Genomic DNA, 21,777 nt, shown 5'->3' with positions numbered 1-21,777 from the left:
GTGGCGTTAGAGTAGTAATACCGAGTATTTTGTTCTGTTTCTGTTGTTACTTCTCAAAACTAAACGGCTATAATAGCATAATAATAATAATAATAATATTTATTACCCACAAATATACAAAAGTATAAACAGTAGAGCACAGAGAAAAAATTAATAAACAAAGCAAAAACATAAGTAAACGTAACTCAACAATGGCAAGCACAATAAATCTAATATAACAAAGAAAAACAGTATAATAAAATAGACTAACAGATCAGTAGAACAGACGAAGTAAAGCTGCATTGATAACTAGAAATATTTACAAACACAGTATAGAATACCCTAACACAAAGTGTTTTTAACAATACAGAATAAAAACACAGGGTATTTTCAAATGCCCTAGTATATTCTATTATGCAGGATCTTGAATAAGTCGAGAAGTCACAGGGAGTAGTTTAAGTAACTGATATATAAATGTAATTTTATTGGATTAATAACGGTTCCGTTGATGTTATGTATACTGTTGTATTTTATATCTTTAGAATATGTATTTGATATTTTAAAACCATAGTGTATAATATGCTCGTACAAAAAAATAGGCCTACTGTTGTATTACTCATTCAATATATTCGCTACGGAAAATATTGTATTAATGAAGAATTCGAGTTGACTTAGACTTACAATGCTTTTCAATTTATTTAAACTTTGTCAGAATCATCTTATGAAACTTTTTAAAATAGCAAGTTTGATCTTCCTCTACTAGGCAATCAATATCAGCATCGAGTATTTCCCAAATCCTTCAAGTGCGCAAGAATTTGGGGCCTTTGTGCTCGTACCTCCCCTAATTTTTTCATTTTTATATATATATATTTTTTTTTGTTCTACTTTTAATTTTGCCCCTCCTGTCGCAAATAATTGGTTTTGTTTACATGGTAAGTTAGAATAACCTAGATTCATTTTGGTTATTCTTCGAAATAATAACGACTGTATTTGGGAGAGTTCAATACTTCAAGCCCCCTATAACCAAAAGGAAAAATAAATTTGGGGCCAAAATTATTCTAAACAAAATAGCAAAATTATTTCTATGAAATAATAATGTCTCCGTTGATATTCAGTACCTATCTTATAAATCGTAGTTTCTGTCCTATTTCCACAGTTGTACAATTAAATCGAATACTTGAAGTTTGAATGTTCAAAAAAAAGTTTTGAAAAAAAGAAAAGAATCATTTGACTTGAGCTTCGATTTTATTTTTCTTCTGTCTGAACGGACTTGAACTCTCCCAAAGTGTGTGAGTGACACACAGCCAGAGAGAAATTTGACACCATGCTAATCATTATGATTTGATTTTTCTTCATTTTAGTCGGGTTCATTTCACGAGGAATGCAGAATGACGTCAAGCTCACCACACCTTACAGTGCCTGAACAGGAGAATGAATCAGATTGTGGGAGTGAAGGGACGCTGCAAAAACTTCGAAGCCGGTCGGTAGCAAATTCGCGTCAAGACTCTCAGCAAAGCCTCTATGGGGTCATGTATAGACAAGATATTTTATATAGTAGGAGTCTCACGAACCTGCCCCAAAATAAGTAAGCAATGAAGTTAGTTTTTTTTTTAATTCATCATTATAAGAATCATTTTTCCTTGTTAGAAAACAAGTTTACAAGTACATTTTAAGGTACATATTAAGCCGCGTTATGCCGCATTAATAACGTATTATGTAGTTTCTTTAATATGGGCATCTAATGATTGTGCCAGCCGTTTCTTTTTTTTTTCGCATTTTATTAAGCTAAAGTCAAAGCATACTTTGACTTTATATTGAATTGCTTACATATATTCTATCTATTTCTCTCTTACTCTTGTACTCTTTAAATCCTAAATAAGTTCAAAACAGAATTACTTATGCTCTTTTCTGTTAGAAAAGAGACGAACATCATTGAGAGTATGAGGTTTTCCAGAAAGAAAAAACAAAATCAAAATACAACTATTGTTTCCTATGCTAACTAAAAACAAAAATCCTATCGATATAATGCCATTTTAGTTGTTTTTAACTTAGTTATTTCTCCTACAATTTTATGGCGTATGGTGATACTTGTGATGTACCACATCAGTTTGACTAAAACCAGAATAAAAAATTTAGAACTCGGAAACATTGAGCAAGCTAAATGACCTTAACAATATTGGAAAGGGGCTTGCAAAATCCATATGCCATAAGCCATTGATATATCTCCATGGCTCTGATCATAAGCCTCCTGGAAAAGATCGCTCAATTTCTTCTAAGTTGTTGGTGTTTGAACCAAATTTAGTACCTACTTAAAAAGGGTATCCTATCCCACTCCCCTACCACAGCATTGCAATCTTTGTAAAAGAAGTTTTTTTTAAACGATTATGGAACCGTTTTCTCCTACAGTAAATCAGATAATGTAATAAATTTGGATATAGAAATGCAACCCCGTTCTATGCCCCAAATGTCAGGTCTGTGTGCAACTATTCTAAGTAATTATGCACAATTGAAAGAGATAAAGGGAAGTAAAAGGTGATATTAGTAAGTTAAATTAAACCCCTCCTCAAGAAAGGCAATGGAGTGAATATAGTAGCTACGTAAGGTTATTAACTTGATTTCGGTAAGATGGATATTGCTGAGTATGGTGATACTAATTAGACTATGTAGACAAGGCTTATGGCGAAGAACTGAGCAATTCTAGGATACGGAGGGGGTCAAATTTTTTGGAATCTTTTGAGTAATTAAGGTGTCTGGGTAATTGGGCCTTTGTAATCCTGACTTTTACTAAAAATATATATGTATATATATGTATATATATATATATATATATATATATATATATATATATATATATATATATATATATATATATATATATATATATATATATATATATATATATATATATATATATATATATATATATATATATAAGTTTATCATGTATATATATATATATATTATATAGGGTTTATCAGTATATATAAGAAATCAAGTGCGTATGTTTTAGTCTATAATATCTAGTGTGCACTGGAAATAAGTTGCCAGTGCAAAAACGTGTTCAGCTTGTGGTACTGTAAATCTCCAATCTAGCATTTTCGACGTTGAAGCATTGTCTAGATTTTTGTTTTAATGGGGTGTCCTTTATTATGAGCTCTAGGATCTTTTTTAATGTATCCAAAGATTTTTATCGTTATTTCAAATTAATCTGAGTACAAGTAACTTTTTACGAAATACTTAGCAATGAAAATTACAATTAAAAAAAAAATCATAAAAAATTTTTGCCCGAGACTTTTTTTTTTTTTTTTTTTTTTTTTTTTTTTTTTTTTTTTTTTTTTTTTTTTTTTTTTTTTTTTTTGGGCAACGTTGTTGGTTGTGGTTCGCTGTCTTCTAGGTAGAATTACTTATTTAGCCATAATGAGGAATATACCTCTGAGAATTTTGTATAATATCTGGGAAATAAGCATAGTTTAGCATTCTTTATATGGTGTTTTCCTTAAGGATGGTGTTTCCTTCCGTAATTTTGTCAGCTTTTTCAAGCACAGCTCACTGTACTGGTCCCGCTACTGCCAAGATCTATTGTTCTTTCGATGGCGTTTTCAGCCCCAATGTTTCTCAGCGAGTTCATTGAGGTTGGTCATGTCGCAGTCCAAGCTACATGTTTGTTTTCTTCTTCTATTGAAACATGGATTATAAACCTCTCTTTGAGTTTCAATACTAAGAGCCGGACCGATTAAATATCGATCTTCGAGTTTTCAAATAGTAATGCCTTTACCTTGTCACTTTCGCCTTTCTAGAAGGTAACCGCGTCGCTCTTATATCTGAAATCATAAGGCTGTCGTCCAAGAAGATATCATGACCTCTTTATTCGCGTACATCGTACAAGAATACTTATTATAGCAACAAGGGCTAGTGGTGACAACTTTCTCGTAATGGGTCCTGAGTATAGTAGACACAAATAGGGGCATGCTAATTTTGGCCACCGTCTAGTCACTGGTCGCCCTGCCCAGTGTCTGACCATGAGGCAGAGAATTTTTGTAATATATTGCCAAGATTCGATGGACTGAAGCAAACATGGTTGCCAAAATCAGGCTCGTAATTTTCCTGAACTTGTGATGCTTCGTTCTTTGTTAGTAACGGTTCTGAGGATCAAGTGCCGCTTATGGCTAGGGACTTCTGGGTATCTTTTGTGGGACTAGTCTTGCTTGCCCAAGCTTGACTAAAGCTGGTGGGGAATGCTTTTGGGATAGGAGAAAACAATGTTGGACGCCTTGGCATTACCAAGAAAGCCTTTCAAACAGTTCGTGGTAACGAACTGTAGTAAGGAGCGACCCGGCTCAATAGTAACCGAAATTCTAAAAAATTCAATTTTGATACCAATAGTTACATCAAAAGAATCGTATTTTAATGCTGATTTTAAATATATAAGTTTCATCAAGTTTCGTCTTACCCATCAAAAGTTACGAGCCTGAGAAAATTTGTCTTATTTTAGAAAATAGGGGGGAAACACCCCCTAAAAGCCATAGAATTACGAAAATCACACCATCGCATTCAACGTTTCAGAGAGCCCCACTGTAGAAGTTTCAAGCTCCTATCTACAAAAATGTGGATATTCGTATTTTTTTGCTAGAAGACCGATCACGGGTGCGTGTTTATTTGTTTGTTTGTTGTTTTTTTTCCCAGGGGTGATCGTATCGACCCAGTGTTCCTAGAATGTTACAAAAGGGCTCATTCTAATGGGAATTAAAATTTCTAGTGCCCTTTTTACGTGACCAAAAAATTGGGGGGCTCCTAGGCCCCCTCCCACGCTCATTTTTCCCAAAAGTTACCGGATCAAAATTCTGAGATAGCCATTTATTCACCATTGTCGAAAAACCTAATAACTATGTCTTGCGACATTAAAACTTAAAACGAACAGAAATTACTCCATATATGAAATGGGCTTTTCCTCCTCAACGCCCTGCTCTTTGCTCTAACGTTTTTTATTGTTTTAAAAAGTAGAGTTGTGACAAAGAGTCAAACTTTAGCGTAAAGAGCGGGGCGTTGAGGAGGAAATCCCCTTTCATATACGGAGTAGTTTCTGTTAGTTTTAAGTTTTAATGTCGCTCCTTACTTTCAGTTAAAAAACTTGTTTTTTTTTATTTAATTCTATAAGGAGCAAAAATGAATTCCACTGAAAATATGCAAATATTATGTGATTGGCCGTGCAATTTATTCTGGGTCAAAATCTAGATTAACTGGACCGAATTTATATCTCTCACTGAAAGTAAACAAATGTTTGCTGTTCAACTTTGCTTTAGATCACGGTTGCAGCGATTGGCGCAGTCTATTAAAGAGCTAATTAAAAAGATAGAAAACATAAAAAACCAAAAAACATAGAAACCAAAAGTTTAAAAATTCTTAAAAAAAAAGAAAGATCGACGGAACAAAAATACATATAGGAGCAGACAAGTCCTTAAATATACTCAAGAAAATAAAAGACTAATTCATAAGGCTCTCAATATGTACTGGCCAAGAATTCGGTAAATTTTAGGATATAATCTTAATTCTCACAAAATTTCAAGTAAGATCAGTTTTCAGTGAAGCGCTAGTTTTTTAGAATTCTGCAAATTTAGCGAAATATTACGAGTCAATACTGCAGATATATGTTGCATAAACTGCGAAGTAGTAATTTTTGTTAGTTTTAACTTTCATTTTCGCTCTTTACTTCCGTCAGAAAGTTTTTTTTTACCACGTTTTACTTAACTTGCTTTCTCTGTCTGTCTGTTGGTCGCAAAAATTTAAGACGGGGAAATTGGGGTATTTTTATCTTACGAATAGGTGATCGGATCTTGATGAAATTTATATTTAGAAGGAATTCGTATCTCAGAGCTCTTATTTCAAATCCCGACCAGATCTTCGACATTGGTGGAGTTGGAGGGGGGAATCTTGGAAAACGCTTGGAGTGGAGGAATCGGGATGAAGCTTGGTGGATAGAATAAGCAAATGTCCTTGATACGTGATTAGCGGAACCGTACTGGATTTGCTCTCTTTGGGGGAGTTGGGGGCAGGGGTTCAGTGATTTGGCGAGTCAGGTGCTTCTGGACGTGCTAGGACGATGAAAATCGATAGACGTGTCAGGGACCTGCACAAATTGACTGCACAAAAAGTCGTTTTCCCAGATTCGACCAGCTGGGGGGCTAAAGGGAGAGGAAAAATTAGAAAAAACTAGGTATTTGTAACTTACGAGTGGTTGATCGGATCTTAATGAATTTTGATAAAGCCTCTTATTTCCCTTTTAAATCAGTCTATTGATTCATAGAATTTTGTTCGAGCTCATTCATACCTTATGATCTTTGGGCTCTTAGCTCTTTTTGCCTCGTCACAAGTGCCATATGAGCTCTTGGCTCTTGTTTTTCCCAGGGGTGATCGCATCGACCAAATGGTCCTAGAATGTGGCGAGAGGGCTCATTCTAATTTGTCATGGGAGAAGAGAAATTCCATGAAGGGGGTGCAGGATTTTCTAGCATTATTTTTAAAAAACAATGAAAATATAAATATGAAAAGTTTTTTCAACTGAAAGCAAGGACCAGCATTAAAACTTAAAATGAAAAGAGATTATAACGCATATGGGGAGTCTATCTCTTCCTAAATAGCTCGCTCTTTACGCTAAAGTATTTTTAGAATTTCAACAATTTATTCTACAGCCTTTGTGATTCAGGGGGTCAATCTTAAAGAATTGGGATAAAATTAAAGCTTCAGTGTAAAGAGTGAGGTATTAACGAGGGGGCAAGCCCCCTCATATACATAATAAAAATATACGAATATAGAAGTTCGTTACGTAAGCTAATTTTTAAGTTATGTATACTTTTACTAATAACTACGTTCGTTAAGAATTAAAATTCTAGTTGCCTTTTTAAGTAACCGAAAAATTGGAGGGCAACTGATCAAAATCAAAACTAATCAAACTAATAAAATCTGATCAAAACTAAGAGAAAGCTTTAGCAAAAAAAATAATACGCAAATTTCGTTTTAATTATTCCTTTTGCGGAGAGCCAAAATAAAAACATGCATTAATTCAAAAACGTTCAGATATTGAATAAAAAACAAGTTTTTTTAACTGAAAGTAAGGAGCAACATTAAAACTTAAAACGAACAGAAATTACTCCGTGTATGAAAGGGGATGTTCCTCCCTCAACGTCCCGGTCTTTACGCTAAAGTTATTTACTGTTTAATAAAGTAGAATTTAGAGAAAGAGTAAAACTTTTGCGTGGATGTCAATGATGCATTCCAAGTTAAATCACAAGGCACAAACTGGCTTTTCCGAGGTATTATGCAAAAGCTTTCAACTAGAAGAAGAAATTTTTAGGCTATTTGAGTTATCCCCGGAACACCTCCAGAATTTCAGAAATAAAATAAAGAGAAATTTAGAAACCTCGAGAGATTCAAAACAAGATATAAACAAGAGAAAAATTGGGGCGCGCAGTTGCCACGCGTTGTTGAGGCTCTCCACATTATCATTAAAAGACCGCCATTAGAAAAATCTGGGTTGCAGTGGCAGCGAGCAACTTGCTAAGAGACAATCAAGCCACATACTAAGAAATACAATAGCACATGACTCCTTAAAATATAGTCAGATTGAAACACAAAATACGCTATTAGAATTGCCTCGTCCAAAACCCCTATGTAGGAAACTTACTGCTCCTTGGCTTCAGCAGCAAGGATAATCCATTGGATTGAAAAACATCCGGGCTGCAGCGGTAGCTAGCAATCTAGTAAGAGGCGATCAGCCCCCATAATAAAAATTGAAATAGCTCATAACTCCTAAAACTAGAATCATATCAAAAAATGAAGTACACTATTATCATACAGTTCATACCCGGGTTATCATACCCGGCTCAATAGTAAACAAAACTCTAAAAAACGGGATTTCGATGCTAAAAGATACATCAAAAGAATCTAATTTTCATGCTGATTCTAAATATATAAGTATCATCAAATTTAGTCTTTGTCATCAAAAGTTACGAGCCTGAGAAAATTTGCCTTATGTTGGAAAATAGGAGGAAACACCCACTAAAAGTCATAGAATCTTAACGAAAATCACACCATCGCATTCAGTGTATCAGAGAACCCTATAGCGAAAATTTCAAGCTCCTATCTACAAAAATGTGGAATTTCGTATTTTTTGCCAGAAGACAAATCACGGGTGCGTGTTTGTTTGTTTGTTGTTTTTTTTTTTCAGGGGTCATAGTATCGACCAAGCAGTCCTAGAATGTCACAAAAGGGCTCATTCTAATGGAAATGAAAAGTTCTAGTGCCCTTTTTAAGTGACCGAAAAAACTGAAGGGCACCTAGGCCCCCTCCCACGCTCATTTTTTCCCAAAGTCAACGGATCAAAATTTTGAGATAGCCATTTTGTTCCGCATTGTCGAAAACCATAATAACTGTGTCTATGGGAATGACTTACTCCCCCACAATCCCTGGGGGAGGGGCTGCAAGTTACAAACTTTGACAAGTGTTTACATATAGTAATGGTTATTGGAAAGTGTACAGACGTTTTCAGGGGGATTTTTTTGATTTGGAGGGGTGGGTTTGAAGGGAGGGGGCTATGTGGGAGGATCTTTCTTTGGAGGAATATGTCATGGGGGAAGAAAAATTCAATGAAAAGGGCGCAGGATTTTCTAGCATTACTATAAAATAACAATGAAAAAATAAACATGAAAACGTTTTTTCAATTGAAAGTAAGGAGTAGCATTGAAACTTAAAACGAACAGAGACTAAGTACTTCTGAAAATACTTTATCGTAAAGAGCGAGGTATTTAGGAGGAGATAAATACCTCGCTCTTTGTGCTAAAGTATTTTTAGTAATTTCAACTATTTATTCTACGTCCTTTCTGATTCAGGGGTCATTCATAAAGAATTGGGACAAAACTTACGATTTAGTATAAAGAGCGACGTATTAACGAGGTTATAAACCCCCTCGTATACATAATAAAAATATAAGAATATAAAATTTTGTTACGTAAGTTAATTCTTAAGTTACGCATATTTTTTACTAATAAAACGTTCGTTAAAAATCAAAAGTTCTAGTTGCCTTTTTAAGTAACCGACAAATTGGAGGGCAACTAGGCTTCCTTCCCCACCCTTTATTTCTCAAAATCGTCTGATCAAAACTAGGAGAAATCCATTCAGCCAAAAAAAGAATTAATATACAAATTTCATTTTAATAATTTATGTGCGGAGAGCCAAAATCAAACTTGCATTAATTCAAAAACCTTCAGAAATTAAATAAAAAAACTATTTTTTTTTTAACTGAAAGTAAGGAGCGATATTAAAACTTAAAACGAACAGAGATTACTCCGTATATGAAATGGGTTGTCCCTTCCGCAATCCCTCGCTCTTTACGCTAAAGTTTGACTCTTTGCCACAATTCTAATTTTTAAAACAATTAAAAATGTAGCGCAAAGAGCGAGGGATTGCGGAGGGGAAAACCCATTTCATTTACGGAGTAATTTCTGTTCGTTTTAAGTTTTAATGTCGCTCCTTACTTTCAGTTAAAAAACTAGTTTTTTTATTTAATCATAATAAAGAACGAATCTTAGCTCATAGTAGCTTTAATATTCATCAATAGTAGTAGCCTTGGTTTAAAATAAGATCAATATTTCTACGAAGAAATTTTACCATTATGAAAAGCATGTAGATAGTTATTTTAAATGCTGCTTTTTTTTGGGAGGGGGTAACCAAACATCTGAATTGTCAACTGAAACTTGAATAATTCTTGAAAATTCTGCATAATATAATCTTATCTAAATACTAACTGCCAAAATATCTATGGTGTCTGAGTAATAATTTTAATTTTTCATTCAATACAGTAAAAACCTGAAAATGTTAAAATTGCTTTTTGAATCAGATCGAAAAATGAAGTATACTATTATTATAATAAAGAACGAAACTTGGCTCATAGTAACTGAAATATTCATTAATAGTAGTAGCCTTGGTTCAAAATAAGATCAATATCTATACAAAGAAATTTTACCATTATAAAAAGTATGTAGATATAGTTATGTTAAATGCTGTATTTTTAGTGGGGCTTTAACCAAAAATCTGAATTGTCAACTGAAACTTGAATAATTCTTGAAAATTTTACATAAAATAATTTTATCTAAATGCAAACTGCAAAAATATTCATGGTATCTTAGCAATAATTTTAATTTTTTTATTCAATACAAGAAAACCTGAAAATTAAAAAAATAGTTTTGTTTCTTATTAGGTTCTAACTACTCAACGCGTGGCTATTTTTATTAACGGGGTCCTGGAATACTTAGCTTAGACAGTGACATTGTTTCTTCTGAGCAAGCTCAACGTAAGAAAAAGTAGAAAATTTGTAATAAAGAACGAACTCTTGCCTATACTTACTTGGATAGGCAACTTACCTATAATATAGGCTTTTACAGCTATGTAAATTATCAGTACAGATAATTTTAAAAGGTTAAACATTAAAAGACGAACAATAGCCACAGTAACCTATCCGAGTTACAGCGGTATCTAGCAACCTAGTAAGAGACGATCACGTCCAGTATTAAAAGCAAATAGCCCGTAACTCTTAAAGTAAAGTCAGATAAAAAAAACACACACTATTAGAACCGCCTTGTCCAATACCCCCTATTTAAGAAACTAACTGTCCCTTGGCTTGAATAACAAGGAAAATATATTGGTTTGAAAATCAATAAGAGTGGTTAAACTACGATATCTGCATTGCCGGCATCTTCGTTTCTTTTTCTCCGCAGATAGCTGCTCACAGGACCATAGTATAGAGCTGTTTAATGGCTCATGTTAAAGTAAAGTGCTAATCTAGTGCTTTTTGAAATTAAAAACAAAATAGTTTTTTTTCAAATAGAATCAATTTGTTACGAAAAACTATATTTTTCTATAACTCTGTTGTAGCAAAGGCTATTCACGTCATATTGCAGACGAAAATCAGAATAGTGTTTTTGAAATCATACAAAGCATGTAGATATAGTTATGTAAAATGCAGTAATTCCTTTAGAATCTTTACTAAAAATTCGATTTGTGAATAGAAACTACAGTAATTCCTGAAAATTTTAAATAATTTCTCAGTTCAAAGTTATAATTGTCTCCTGGAACCAAACTTTATTTGGCATAACTCCTAAAGTCTTCTAAAGTCTGAACTTCTCTGTAACCGTTGACTTATATTTCCATTGAAAAAAAATCAATTTTTTTATGTAAGTTTTCAGCTCATTATGAAGTTATTATATAAACTGCAAAAATATTTATGGTGTCGGAGCAATAGCATTAATTTTTTAATTCAAACCGGAAAAAGGCCTGAAAATTTTAAAATTAGTTTCGTTTTTTGTCTGATTTAATTGACTCGGTACATCATTTTATCGGTAGGCCTTTTCATTCAAAAGATATGGCCTCAATCAAACAGTTCGTGGTAACGAACTGTAGTAAGGAGCGACCCGGCTCAATAGTAACCAAAACTCTAAAAAATTGAATTTTGATATCAATAGCTACATCAAAAGAATTGCATTTTAGTGCTTATTTTAAATATATAAGTTTCATCAAGTTTAGTCTTACCCATCAAAAGTTACGAGCCTGAGAAAATTTGCCTTATTTAGGAAAATAGGGGGAAACACCCCCTAAGAGTCGTAGGATCTTAACGAAAATGACACCATCAGATTCAGCGAATCAGAGAACCCTACTGTAGAAGTTTCAAGCTCCTATCTACAAAAATGTGGAATTTTGTATTTTTTGCCAGAAGACAAATCACGGGTGCGTGTTTATTTGTTTGTTTTTTTGTTGTTTTTTTTCCCAGGGGTCATCGTATCGACCAAGTGGTCCTAAAATGTCGCAAGAGGGCTCATTCTAACGGAAATGAAAAGTTCTAATGCCCTTTTTAAGTGACCAAAAAAATTGGAGGGCATCTAGGCCCCCTCCCACGCTCATTTTTTTCCCAAAGTCAACAGATCAAAATTTTGAGATAGCCATTTTGTTCAACATAGTCGAAAACCATAATAACTATGTCTTTGGGGATGACTTACTCCCCCACAATCCCTGGGGGAGGGGCTGCAAGTTACAAACTTTGACCAGTGTTTACATATAGTAATGGTTATTGGGAAGTGTACAGACGTTTTCAGGGGGATTTTATTTTGTTTGGGGGTGGGGCTGAAGAGAGGGGGCTATTTTGGAGGATCTTTCCTTGGAGGAATCTGTCATGGGGGAAGAAAAATTCAATGAAAAGGGCGCAGGATTCTCTAGCATTACTATAAGAAAACAATGAAATTAAACATGAAAACGTTTTTTCAAATGAAAGGAAGAAGTAGCATTGAAACTTTAAACGAACAGAGATTATTACGCATACGAGGGGTTCTAAAAATACTTTAGCATAAAGAGCGAGGTATTTAGGAGGAGATAAATACCTTGCTCTTTATGCTAAAGTATTTTTAGTAATTTCAACTATTTATTCTACGGCCTTTCTGATTCAGGGGTCATTCTTAAAGAATTGGGACAAAACTTACGATTTAGTGTAAAGAGCGAGGTATTAACGAGGGTACAAACCCCCTCGTATACATAATAAAAATATAAGGTTATGAAAGTTTGTTACGTAAGTTAACTCTTAAGTTACGTATATTTTTATTAATAAAAACGTTCGTTAAAAATTAAAAGTTCTAGTTGCCGTTTTAAGTAACCGAGAAATTGGAGGGCAACTAGGCCTCCTTCTCCACCCCTTATTTCTCAAAATCGTCTGATCAAAACTAAGAGAAAGCCATGTAGCCAAAAAAAGAATTAATATACAAATTTCATTTTAATAATTCATGTGCGGAGAGCCAAAACCAAACATGCATTAATTCAAAAATGTTCAGAAATTAAATAAAAAAACTAATTTTTTTAGCTGAAAGTAAGGAGCGACATTGAAACTTAAAACGAACAGAAATTACTCCGTATATGAAATGGGTTGTCCCCTCCGCAATCCCTCGCTCTTTACGCTAAAGTTTGACTTTTTGCCACAATTCTACTTTTTCAAACAATTAAAAGCTTTAGCGTAAAGAGCGAGGGATTGCGGAGGGGACAACCCATTTTATATACGGAGTAATTTCTGTTCGTTTTAAGTTTTAATGTCGCTCCTTACTTTCAGCTAAAAAAATTAGTTTTTTTTATTTATTACATAAAGGATCGATAAAGTTCATCATAAATGGTGTCAGTCAAGAGATCTTATATATTAGTTATTCATAGAAGTTTTGTTTAGACTTTAAATTGACAAATGCGTACGAATTCTATGTGGCTGAAATTGAACCTATGACCTCTGGAGTAGAAATGCGACGAGCTATCTAAGCAGGGTTTTGAGGACAGAATTTTAAAATAGTTAATATTATGCTTTAGTGATTATATTAGTATAATAAATAACAAGCTTTAGCTCATAATAACTAAAATATTCAATAATATGTTTTTACAAATGTGCGTATACGGCATCTTTTGTTCTTTTTTTTCTTTCTTTTTCTCCTGAGATAGCTTAGCGCTGGAACAATGTAGAGAGTTGTTTAATGACTGATTTTAAAGGAAATTGATCTCATTATAAAACTTTTGTAATTAATTTTTTTTTTTAATAAAATCATTTTATATGAAAAACTTCATTTTCTATAACACTGTAGTAGCTCATGTTATTAACATAGGGATTTGTCACATCTACGTGCTTTTGTAAATAAAAAAAATATTTAAAATAAAATCAACATTTATACAAAGATCTTGTACATAAGAAGCATGTAGACATAGTTATGTAAAATGCAGTAACTTTTTGGTTAATGCTGTAACATTTATGCAGTAACACGTAAATGCAGTAACATTTGTCGACTGAAACTAGAATAATTCCTTAAAATTTTAAATAAAGTAATTTCTTAACTGCAAACTGCAAAAACATTTGTAGTGTCTGAGCAACGATTTTAATTTTTTTATTCAAACCAGAAAAATACCTGAAAATTTTCAAATTGGTTTGATTTTCCTTTTGCTTCAATTGACACGTTACGTCATTTCATACAATATTCTTCAAATATAACAAAAGAAAATGAAGATACTAGAATATCTTTATGGAAAGGTCAGTAGATGTCTGACAGATATTGCTATTGCCGCCATGAAGAAAAAAATTGAATATTATGAAGAAAAAATAGAAAAGAACAATTACTGTTCGAAGTATGCTGGTTTTCTTCCAACAACTAATTTCAGCCTCTCTATGATCAAGAAGTTAGAAGCAGAAAACAATTATGACATTGAAGAAGTTAAAAATGCTTTAGACCAAGCGTTTGACAGCTTCCAATCTGATGAAAGTCTAGATGCCTACAAAAATATGGATATAACCAAAAGTGGAGATCTTACGATTTCAGAAGTAATAGTAGGATTTAAGCTCAAAGAAAGTTTACTAATGAGACATGTTCTTTCTACATTTGATTTAGATAAGAACCATGTATTTGATACGGAAGAGTTTAAGGGGCTGTATGGTTTACTTTTAGAACAAGAAAAAGAATATGTTTTCAGGGCATTTGATGTTAGCAATAGTGGCACCATTAACGCAAAAGATGTATACAAACTTTACAGTATTGTAACAGAGAACAGGACGACAGATGAACAATCTAAAAAAGCAAAGAAAAGAATTCAGAAAAAGTTTCAAGGCAATAGTCAATGGGATCTAAAAGCTTTCGTTAAGTATTTTAAACGGCTGGAAAAGGAGCCTAATGGAGTTAAACCCCATGAAACCAGAGAAGGAAAAAAACATAAAGAAAGAAGTTCTGGAAGTTTGAATGATAAGAGGTCACGAAAATCACGAAATAAAAAGTCTCGAAAGTCTGGAAGAAAAACTTCTCGAAGATCTAGAGATGATGAATCTCGTAGCTTATCTAGAAGAAGATCGAGATCCAGAAAATAGACGTGCATTTCAAACTTTATGGTCCCTTTACCAAGAACAATGCAGAGAGTTTTCCCTTCCCATAAGTGCGTAAGCTCAGTTTCCGGCTTTGTTAATATTCATACTTTTTAGTTGCGAAGTACTGTTACCCCATGTTTAAAATTTATAATCCTACTCGTAAGAAAACCACCTGGCGCTCAGAACTTCTAGTCACAAGGTTTTTTTGAGCTTTGTGTCTTCATCAAGCGGAACGTTCAATAATTTCGGAACATTGCTAGGGTAGGGGGCTTTGAGTTATTTTGATCTTGCATCTGTAAGGTTTAAGTACTCGTATTGTTACCATATGGGGTTCTTAGGTTTAAGCTTACTTTTCAAAAGGCTGTACCATGATATCATTCATGAGTTGACCTTCTTCAATTCTATTTTCCAGTAACTCTGCTAGCTACGGAGGAAAAAAATAGAATGCCGTCGATTCAGAATATCATAGTTCAAGCCACTTCTTGATTTTCAAGCCAACTTATTTTCTTTGTTATTCAAGCCAAGAGACTATAAGTTTCCTGTATAGGAGTTTCAGACAAGATGATTCTAATAGTCTATTTTGTGTTTCGATCTGACACTATTTTGAAGAGTTATCGGTTATTGAATCTCTCAGCATGGGACGAGAGCGTCTCTTACTAGGTTTCTAACTACTGCTGCAGCCGGGAGAGCATTGTTTTGCGGCCTCTTGTTAGTTTGCTACCTTTGAGTGGAAAGATCTTTTATATAATTTAATGATTCTGAAGCACATTTCCCTTAATTTAATGGTCCTATAGCCCATCGCCCAACTCCATGACGTAATGGTTCTATAGAAGAAAAAAGATACAAAAACAATCTGGAGGCACCTTTGTTCCTCCTAAACATAATTTGTTACCTTATAGGGAAGGTTCCGAATCTTTATGCATGCACGTCTTACTACTCATCTAAAGTGTTATAGCTTTCAAATTTTTTCTATATCTTCCTGTGATCTATCATTGTTTAACAAATTCTCAAAATGTTCTGCCCATTTCTTTTTAACTTCCTTATTAATAAACGTATGCAAAAAAATGGTCTTTTCTTAGTTGGAATAGTAAGAAAAGAATAACAGGAGAGCAAAGTCAATCAATGTCAATCAAAGTCAATCAAAGTCAATCAAAGTCAATCAAAGTCAATCAAAGTCAAAAGAGCAAAAGACAGGCAGCAAAGTCAATCAATCATGAAATCGTACTCCTGAGTAGCGACTTTTCAGATGATACTTGTTTATGTCGTCATTGATCACACGAAAATGTTGTTTTTTCTGTCAGAAAATGATTTTAATTCAAATATTGTACTTTGTTAAGTACAAAAGATACTAGATGTAGTAGTTTCCTTTAGAAGAAGCCATTAAACAGCTTTCTATGTTGTCCCCGTGTTATATCACAAACTTTAGCCCATAGCAATCATGGTTGCAGCTGTAGCTGCAACCTATTAAGAGATAAGCCAAAATTCTCATCACTAGGCGAGTTTGGCCTTTGTGTCTTCATCAAGTCGAATGTTCAAAAATTTCGGAATTTTGTCATAGCAAGGAGTTTTGAATTCTTTTAATCTTGCGTCTGTAAGGGTTAAGCACTCGCATTGCTACCATACGGGTTTTATAGGTTTAAGCCTACTTTTAAAAAGCCACACCATGATACGATTCTTGAGTGGAGCTTCTTCAATTGTATTTTCAAGTAATAATATTATTTTGTGATCTCCTGTTAGTTTGCTACCTTTGAGTTTAAAGCTCAGTTGTATGATTTAAGGGTTCTAAAGCCTTATGGTTTTAATAAAATAGTGGTCTGGTAAATCAAGAGGTGACCATTCTATTAAATCATGGATGTTAATTTTGTGAATACTACAGTCTCCCATTGTGTTAACAAGGAAAATCACTTTTTTGTCATCCAAATCACTAATGTCTGCTTTTGCTGGGTGTTTTTCACGGCAGTAACCATAATAAACCATTGGTCGTAGAATATTAGGAGAAAGGCTCATTTGAAGTAAAATTGTCTTCTCTAGTCATAGATCTTGATATGTCAATTCTTGTCCAAAAAGGGTCGAAATGACAGAATAGAAATTTTAAGATGACCAATAGATTTTTTCATGATATAAAATGATAAATAGATCCCTCAGAACCTCTTTTCAATAAAAAAAACTTCATATTCAAAAACAAATGATACAACAAACGCATGTTCTAGAAGTGTTTTCTCTCGGGTATTATGTCGTATTTGAATGATTGTGTTACCTCATTCCTTGAAGTATCTTGAAATGTCACTAAATTGTTTTTTCTGAACTTTCCGCTGCATTGTAAATTACAAACAAAAGTCGATATTAATCATAAACTTTTTCTTAGAAAACGCTTTTATTTAAATGTCAATTTTATTGACATTTAATGTCAATTTTTTTTTACATTTAATGTCAATTTTTTAATGTCAATTTATTTAAATGTCACTTTATGGTCAATTTTTATCTTTACTAAGCAGCACAGTTGTTTTTACTCGAAAAAAAAAACTGATGGGCCGTTAGTATAGGTCTTTAGATGGGCCGTGGTTTGGTCTTTACTGTTGCCTCCACATGGCGCAATCGTGATAACTAGGATTCATTTAAGAAAAATCTTTCGGCTTTATTTTTGCTGAATCTAACTGTATCTAGCAAAGAATAAACCCCAGGAAGGCAGCAAAGTGATTCGTAAACGATATCATATGTTAGAAAAGCAACCATTCAAAATATAAGTAAGTTGTATTATCTTTATGATACCAGTTTATATTATGATTCAAGACAAGGGACTGTAGGTTTCTTTTAATGTGTTTTCGGAGAAGGGAATTCTAATGGTTTGTTCTTTGTTTCGATCTAACAACATTTTAAGGGGGTTTCAAGGTTTTTTGTTTTACTTTAGGCTGTTTCATCTTTTAGTAGGTTGAGGATTACCTTTGCATCCTCTGTATTCTTCAAATAAGAAGTTGACTGGAGAAGAAATACAGTAGAGGCAAAAAAGATACAGAAACAGTCTGAAGGCACCTTTGTATCCTACTGCTCATCATCTCTTTTTAACTCTCTCGTTGTCGCTAAACGTATATAACACGCAGGAAAAAGATCATGGCCTTTGCTTAGTTGGAATAGCAGGACAAAAATCATGGGAAATCAGACAGGAAAGTCAGCGAAACCTGACATCATATCCCAGAGGAGCCACTTTTCAAAAGATGTGTATGTCTTCATTCATCACACGAAAATGTTTGTTTTTTTTAGTTTTTCATTTTTTTTAGTTTTTTTATTAGTTTTTAGTTTTTTTTTGTAGTTTTTACATTTTTTTTAAGCCAAGGTTCGAACCTGGAACCTCTTGAACCTAGAACTTGGAACATAACGCCTTACCAACTCAGCTACATCGGCTTGAATACATTCGTTTTTGAATTGGTATATGATGAAATAATTCAGACGTCATATGCGGACAAACACGACGTCACTCGACAGACAGACAGACAACTTATTTAAAAATTTGTCTTTGGACGATTTTCTTAAATAGTTTTAATGACGTCATCGTTATAACAAACATGACGACAACTAACTTCATGACGACATGATGACATGACGTCACTCGACAGATAGACAGACAGACAGACAACTTATTTTTATATCGGATCTTAAGATGGGTGATCGGATCTTAATGAAACTTGATGTATAGAAAGATCTTATGTCTGAGATGCTCCATTTTTAGTTTGAATCGGATCCGGGGACATAAGGTGTTGGAGGGGGAAACAGAAATCTTGGAAACCGGAAATCTTGGAAAACGCTTAGAGTGGAGAGATCGGGATGAAACTTGATGGGAAGAATAAGCAGAAGCTCAAGGTACATGATTGACATAGTTGGAACGGATCCGCTCTCTTTGGGAGAGATTGGGGGATTTCCAGTGCTTTCGTGAGTTCGGTGCTTCTGGACGTGCTAGGACGATGAAAATTTGTAGGCGTGTCAGTGACCTGCACAAATTGACTTGATAGCAGTCTTTTTCCCGATTCGACCATCTGGGGGGTATTTTATTATTTTAAAAACTACGTAGATATCGTTATACAAAATGAAGTAACTATCACGTTTTACTTAATTTGCTGACTCTATCGTCATTCATTCAAAACTCGAGATACTTCTTTCGACCCCTTTCTCTCATCCGATTTGCCTCAAAATTTGTATACAACTTTGCTTTACCTAACATTTTTATATTCGATATGTTTGAATCTCAAAATGCTTAGTTACTCAATAAGTTTGTTTGTTACTTCAGATGTGAATAGACAATCTGAAGTCAATTGTTCGGGCACTATAAATTATTAAAATTGCAGTTTTTTGGGCTTAAAAATTTTGTCTAATGTTTTTTTGTGTATTAGTTAAAACTATCGTTGATTAAGTAAATTTAATAATAAAATAATTAATCTATATATCTATATCCTAGCTGTTGGGGTGGGGCTTCGCGCCACCCCAACACCTAGTTGGTGGGGCGCTTCGCGCCCCCAAGCCCCCCCGCGCGCGTAAGTCGTTACGCGCCATTGTAGCTGTGTCCCTGTGTCCCACCTGTGAATAGAGATAGATATAAATATATATTTTTAACTACGTAAAACATGCGAATATACAACATTCTTCGCTGTCCCATTGTCTGTGCATGTAAATAGCATTTATATTCCCTGTGTCCCGGTCGTCATTTGTGTCCTGGTGTCCCAGTTTGTAATTTCTCTTTGAGTGTCCCGGTCGTCATTTATATTCCCTGTGTCCCAGTGTCCCGGTCGTCATTTGTGTCCCGGTGTCCCGGTCTGTAATTTCTATTCAAACAATCCCTGTGTCTCAGTCGTCAATTATATATCCCGCCTGTGCCCCCGGCGTCCCCGTTGTAGTTGTGTCCCTGTGTCCCGGTCGTCATTTATATTCCCGGTCGTGATTTGTGTCCGGGTGTCCCAGTCTGTAATTTTTCTTTGAGGTTCCCGGTCGTCATTTATATTCCCTCTGTGTCGGTCGTCATTTGTGTCCCGGTCTGTAATTTATCTTTGAGTGTTTTTTCTTTTTAGTTTTTTTTAGTTTTTTACATTTTTTCAGTTTTTTTTTTCTTCTTTATTTTTCAGCGTCACTATGAAGTACATATCGCCGAACCTTTGTTTTTTAACTTAAATCTGGTAGGCATTGATGACCTTATCCAAGTCAAAATCACAAACCCAATCATCATCGCTATCATTTTCAGTTTTGAAAAGTTTTGACTCTCGCTTTCCAGGTGGATTTTCATCTAACTGCGCGGTTTTGCGTTCTTTAGCCGCAAGCCTGTTTTCTTGCTGTTCTTGTGATTCCTCGGCATGCTTTCTTTTCTTACTTTCTCTATCAGCTGCAAGCCTGTTTTCTTGCTGTTCTTGTGATTCCTCGGCACGCTTTCTTTTCTTACTTTCTCTATCAGCAGCAAGTTTTTTGACATAGACTCTTTGAGCAGCTTCCTCGGCTGTTGCCATTGTAGGTTCTTCAGTCATTTTACAATTAAACATTTTTCCGTGAACGCATGTCTTAAATATCTTTAATGACGCCACCGTCATAGCAAAAATGACGACAACTAACTTCATGACGTCAGTCGACACAGAAACATGACGTCACCTGACAGACAGACACACAGACAGACAACTTATTTTTATATATATACTAGCTGTTGGGGTGGCGCTTCGCGCCACCCCAACACCTAGTTGGTGGGGGCGCTTCGCGCACCCCCCAAGCCCCCCCGCGCGCGTAAGTCGTTACGCGCAATATTAGTTACGCGCCATTGTAGTTGTGTCCCTATGTCCCACCTGTGAATATAGATATATATATATATATATGGTTTTAACTACGTAAAACTTGCGAATATACAACATTCTTTGCTGTCCCATTGTCTTTGCATATAAATAGATTGTCAGGTTATCCCCCTGTTTCCCCCGGTGTCCCCGTTGTAGTTGTGTCCCTGTGTCCCGGTCGTCATTTATATTCCCTGTGTCCCGCGTCCCGGTCATCATTTGTATCCCGGTGTCCCGGTCTGTATATACATTCGTTTTTTAGTTTTGTTTTTCTCCTTTATTTTTTTCCTTTTTTTTTCTTTTTTAGCTTATTTAGATTTTTAGATTTTTTAGTTTTTTTTATTAGTTTTTAGTTTTTATTTCTTTTTAGTTTTTTTGTCCCGGTCGTCATTTATATCCCCCTGTTTCCCCCGGTGTCCCCGTTGTAGTTGTGTCCCTGTGTCCCGGTCGTTATTTATATTCCCTGTGTCCCGGTCGTCATTTGTATCCCGGTGTACCGGTCTGTATATACATTCGTTTTTTAGTTTTGTTTTTCTCCTTTATTTTTTTCCTTTTTTTTTCTTTTTTAGTTTATTTAGATTTTTAGATTTTTTAGTTTTTTTATTAGTTTTTAGTTTTTTTTTCTTTTTAGTTTTTTTGTAGTTTTTACCTTCTTTTTAGTTTTGTTAATTTTTTTTTTTACTTGTGTCCTGGTCGTCATTTATACTCCCTGTGTCCCGGTGCTTTGTTGATTGCTAATCGAACATTCCTTTTGTCCTGGTCGCTTTCTCTTTGAGTGTCGTCATTTATTTTTTTCTTTTTTAGTTCTTTTAGTTTTTACCTTTTTTAGTTTTTTTTTAGTTTTTAGTTTTTTTAGTTTTTTACCTTTTTTTAGTTTTTTTAGTTTTTTAGCTTTTTTATTTTTTTTATTAGTTTTTAGTTTTTTTGTAGTTTTTGCCTTTTTTTTTAGTTTTTTGTCCTGGTCGCTTTCTCTTTGAGTGTCGTCATTTATTAGTTTTTTCCTTTTTTTTTTTAGTTTTTTATTGGTTTTTACCTTTATTTTAGCTTATTTTTCAGTTTTTTCCTTTTTTTTAGTTTTTTTTTATTTTTTAT

General features: G+C 34.1%; 1 protein-coding gene across 3 annotated transcripts in view; it reads left to right on the top strand.

Moving 5' to 3' along the window:
• LOC136030856 (monocarboxylate transporter 3-like) overlaps positions 1–21,777 on the top strand; it is a 120,128-nt gene that overhangs the window by 73,846 nt on the left and 24,505 nt on the right. For all 3 annotated transcript variants that reach the window (XM_065709912.1, XM_065709914.1, XM_065709913.1), the window contains one exon: positions 1,341–1,564. In XM_065709912.1, the coding sequence (XP_065565984.1) occupies positions 1,341–1,564 (224 nt within the window). The remainder of the gene's footprint in view (positions 1–1,340; positions 1,565–21,777) is intronic.

The sequence above is a fragment of the Artemia franciscana genome, chromosome 9, assembly GCF_032884065.1.
Source record: "Artemia franciscana chromosome 9, ASM3288406v1, whole genome shotgun sequence".
Classification (NCBI taxonomy): domain Eukaryota; kingdom Metazoa; phylum Arthropoda; class Branchiopoda; order Anostraca; family Artemiidae; genus Artemia; species Artemia franciscana.
Note: the sequence above shows the minus strand (reverse complement) of the source record. Positions and strands in the feature narration are given on the sequence as shown.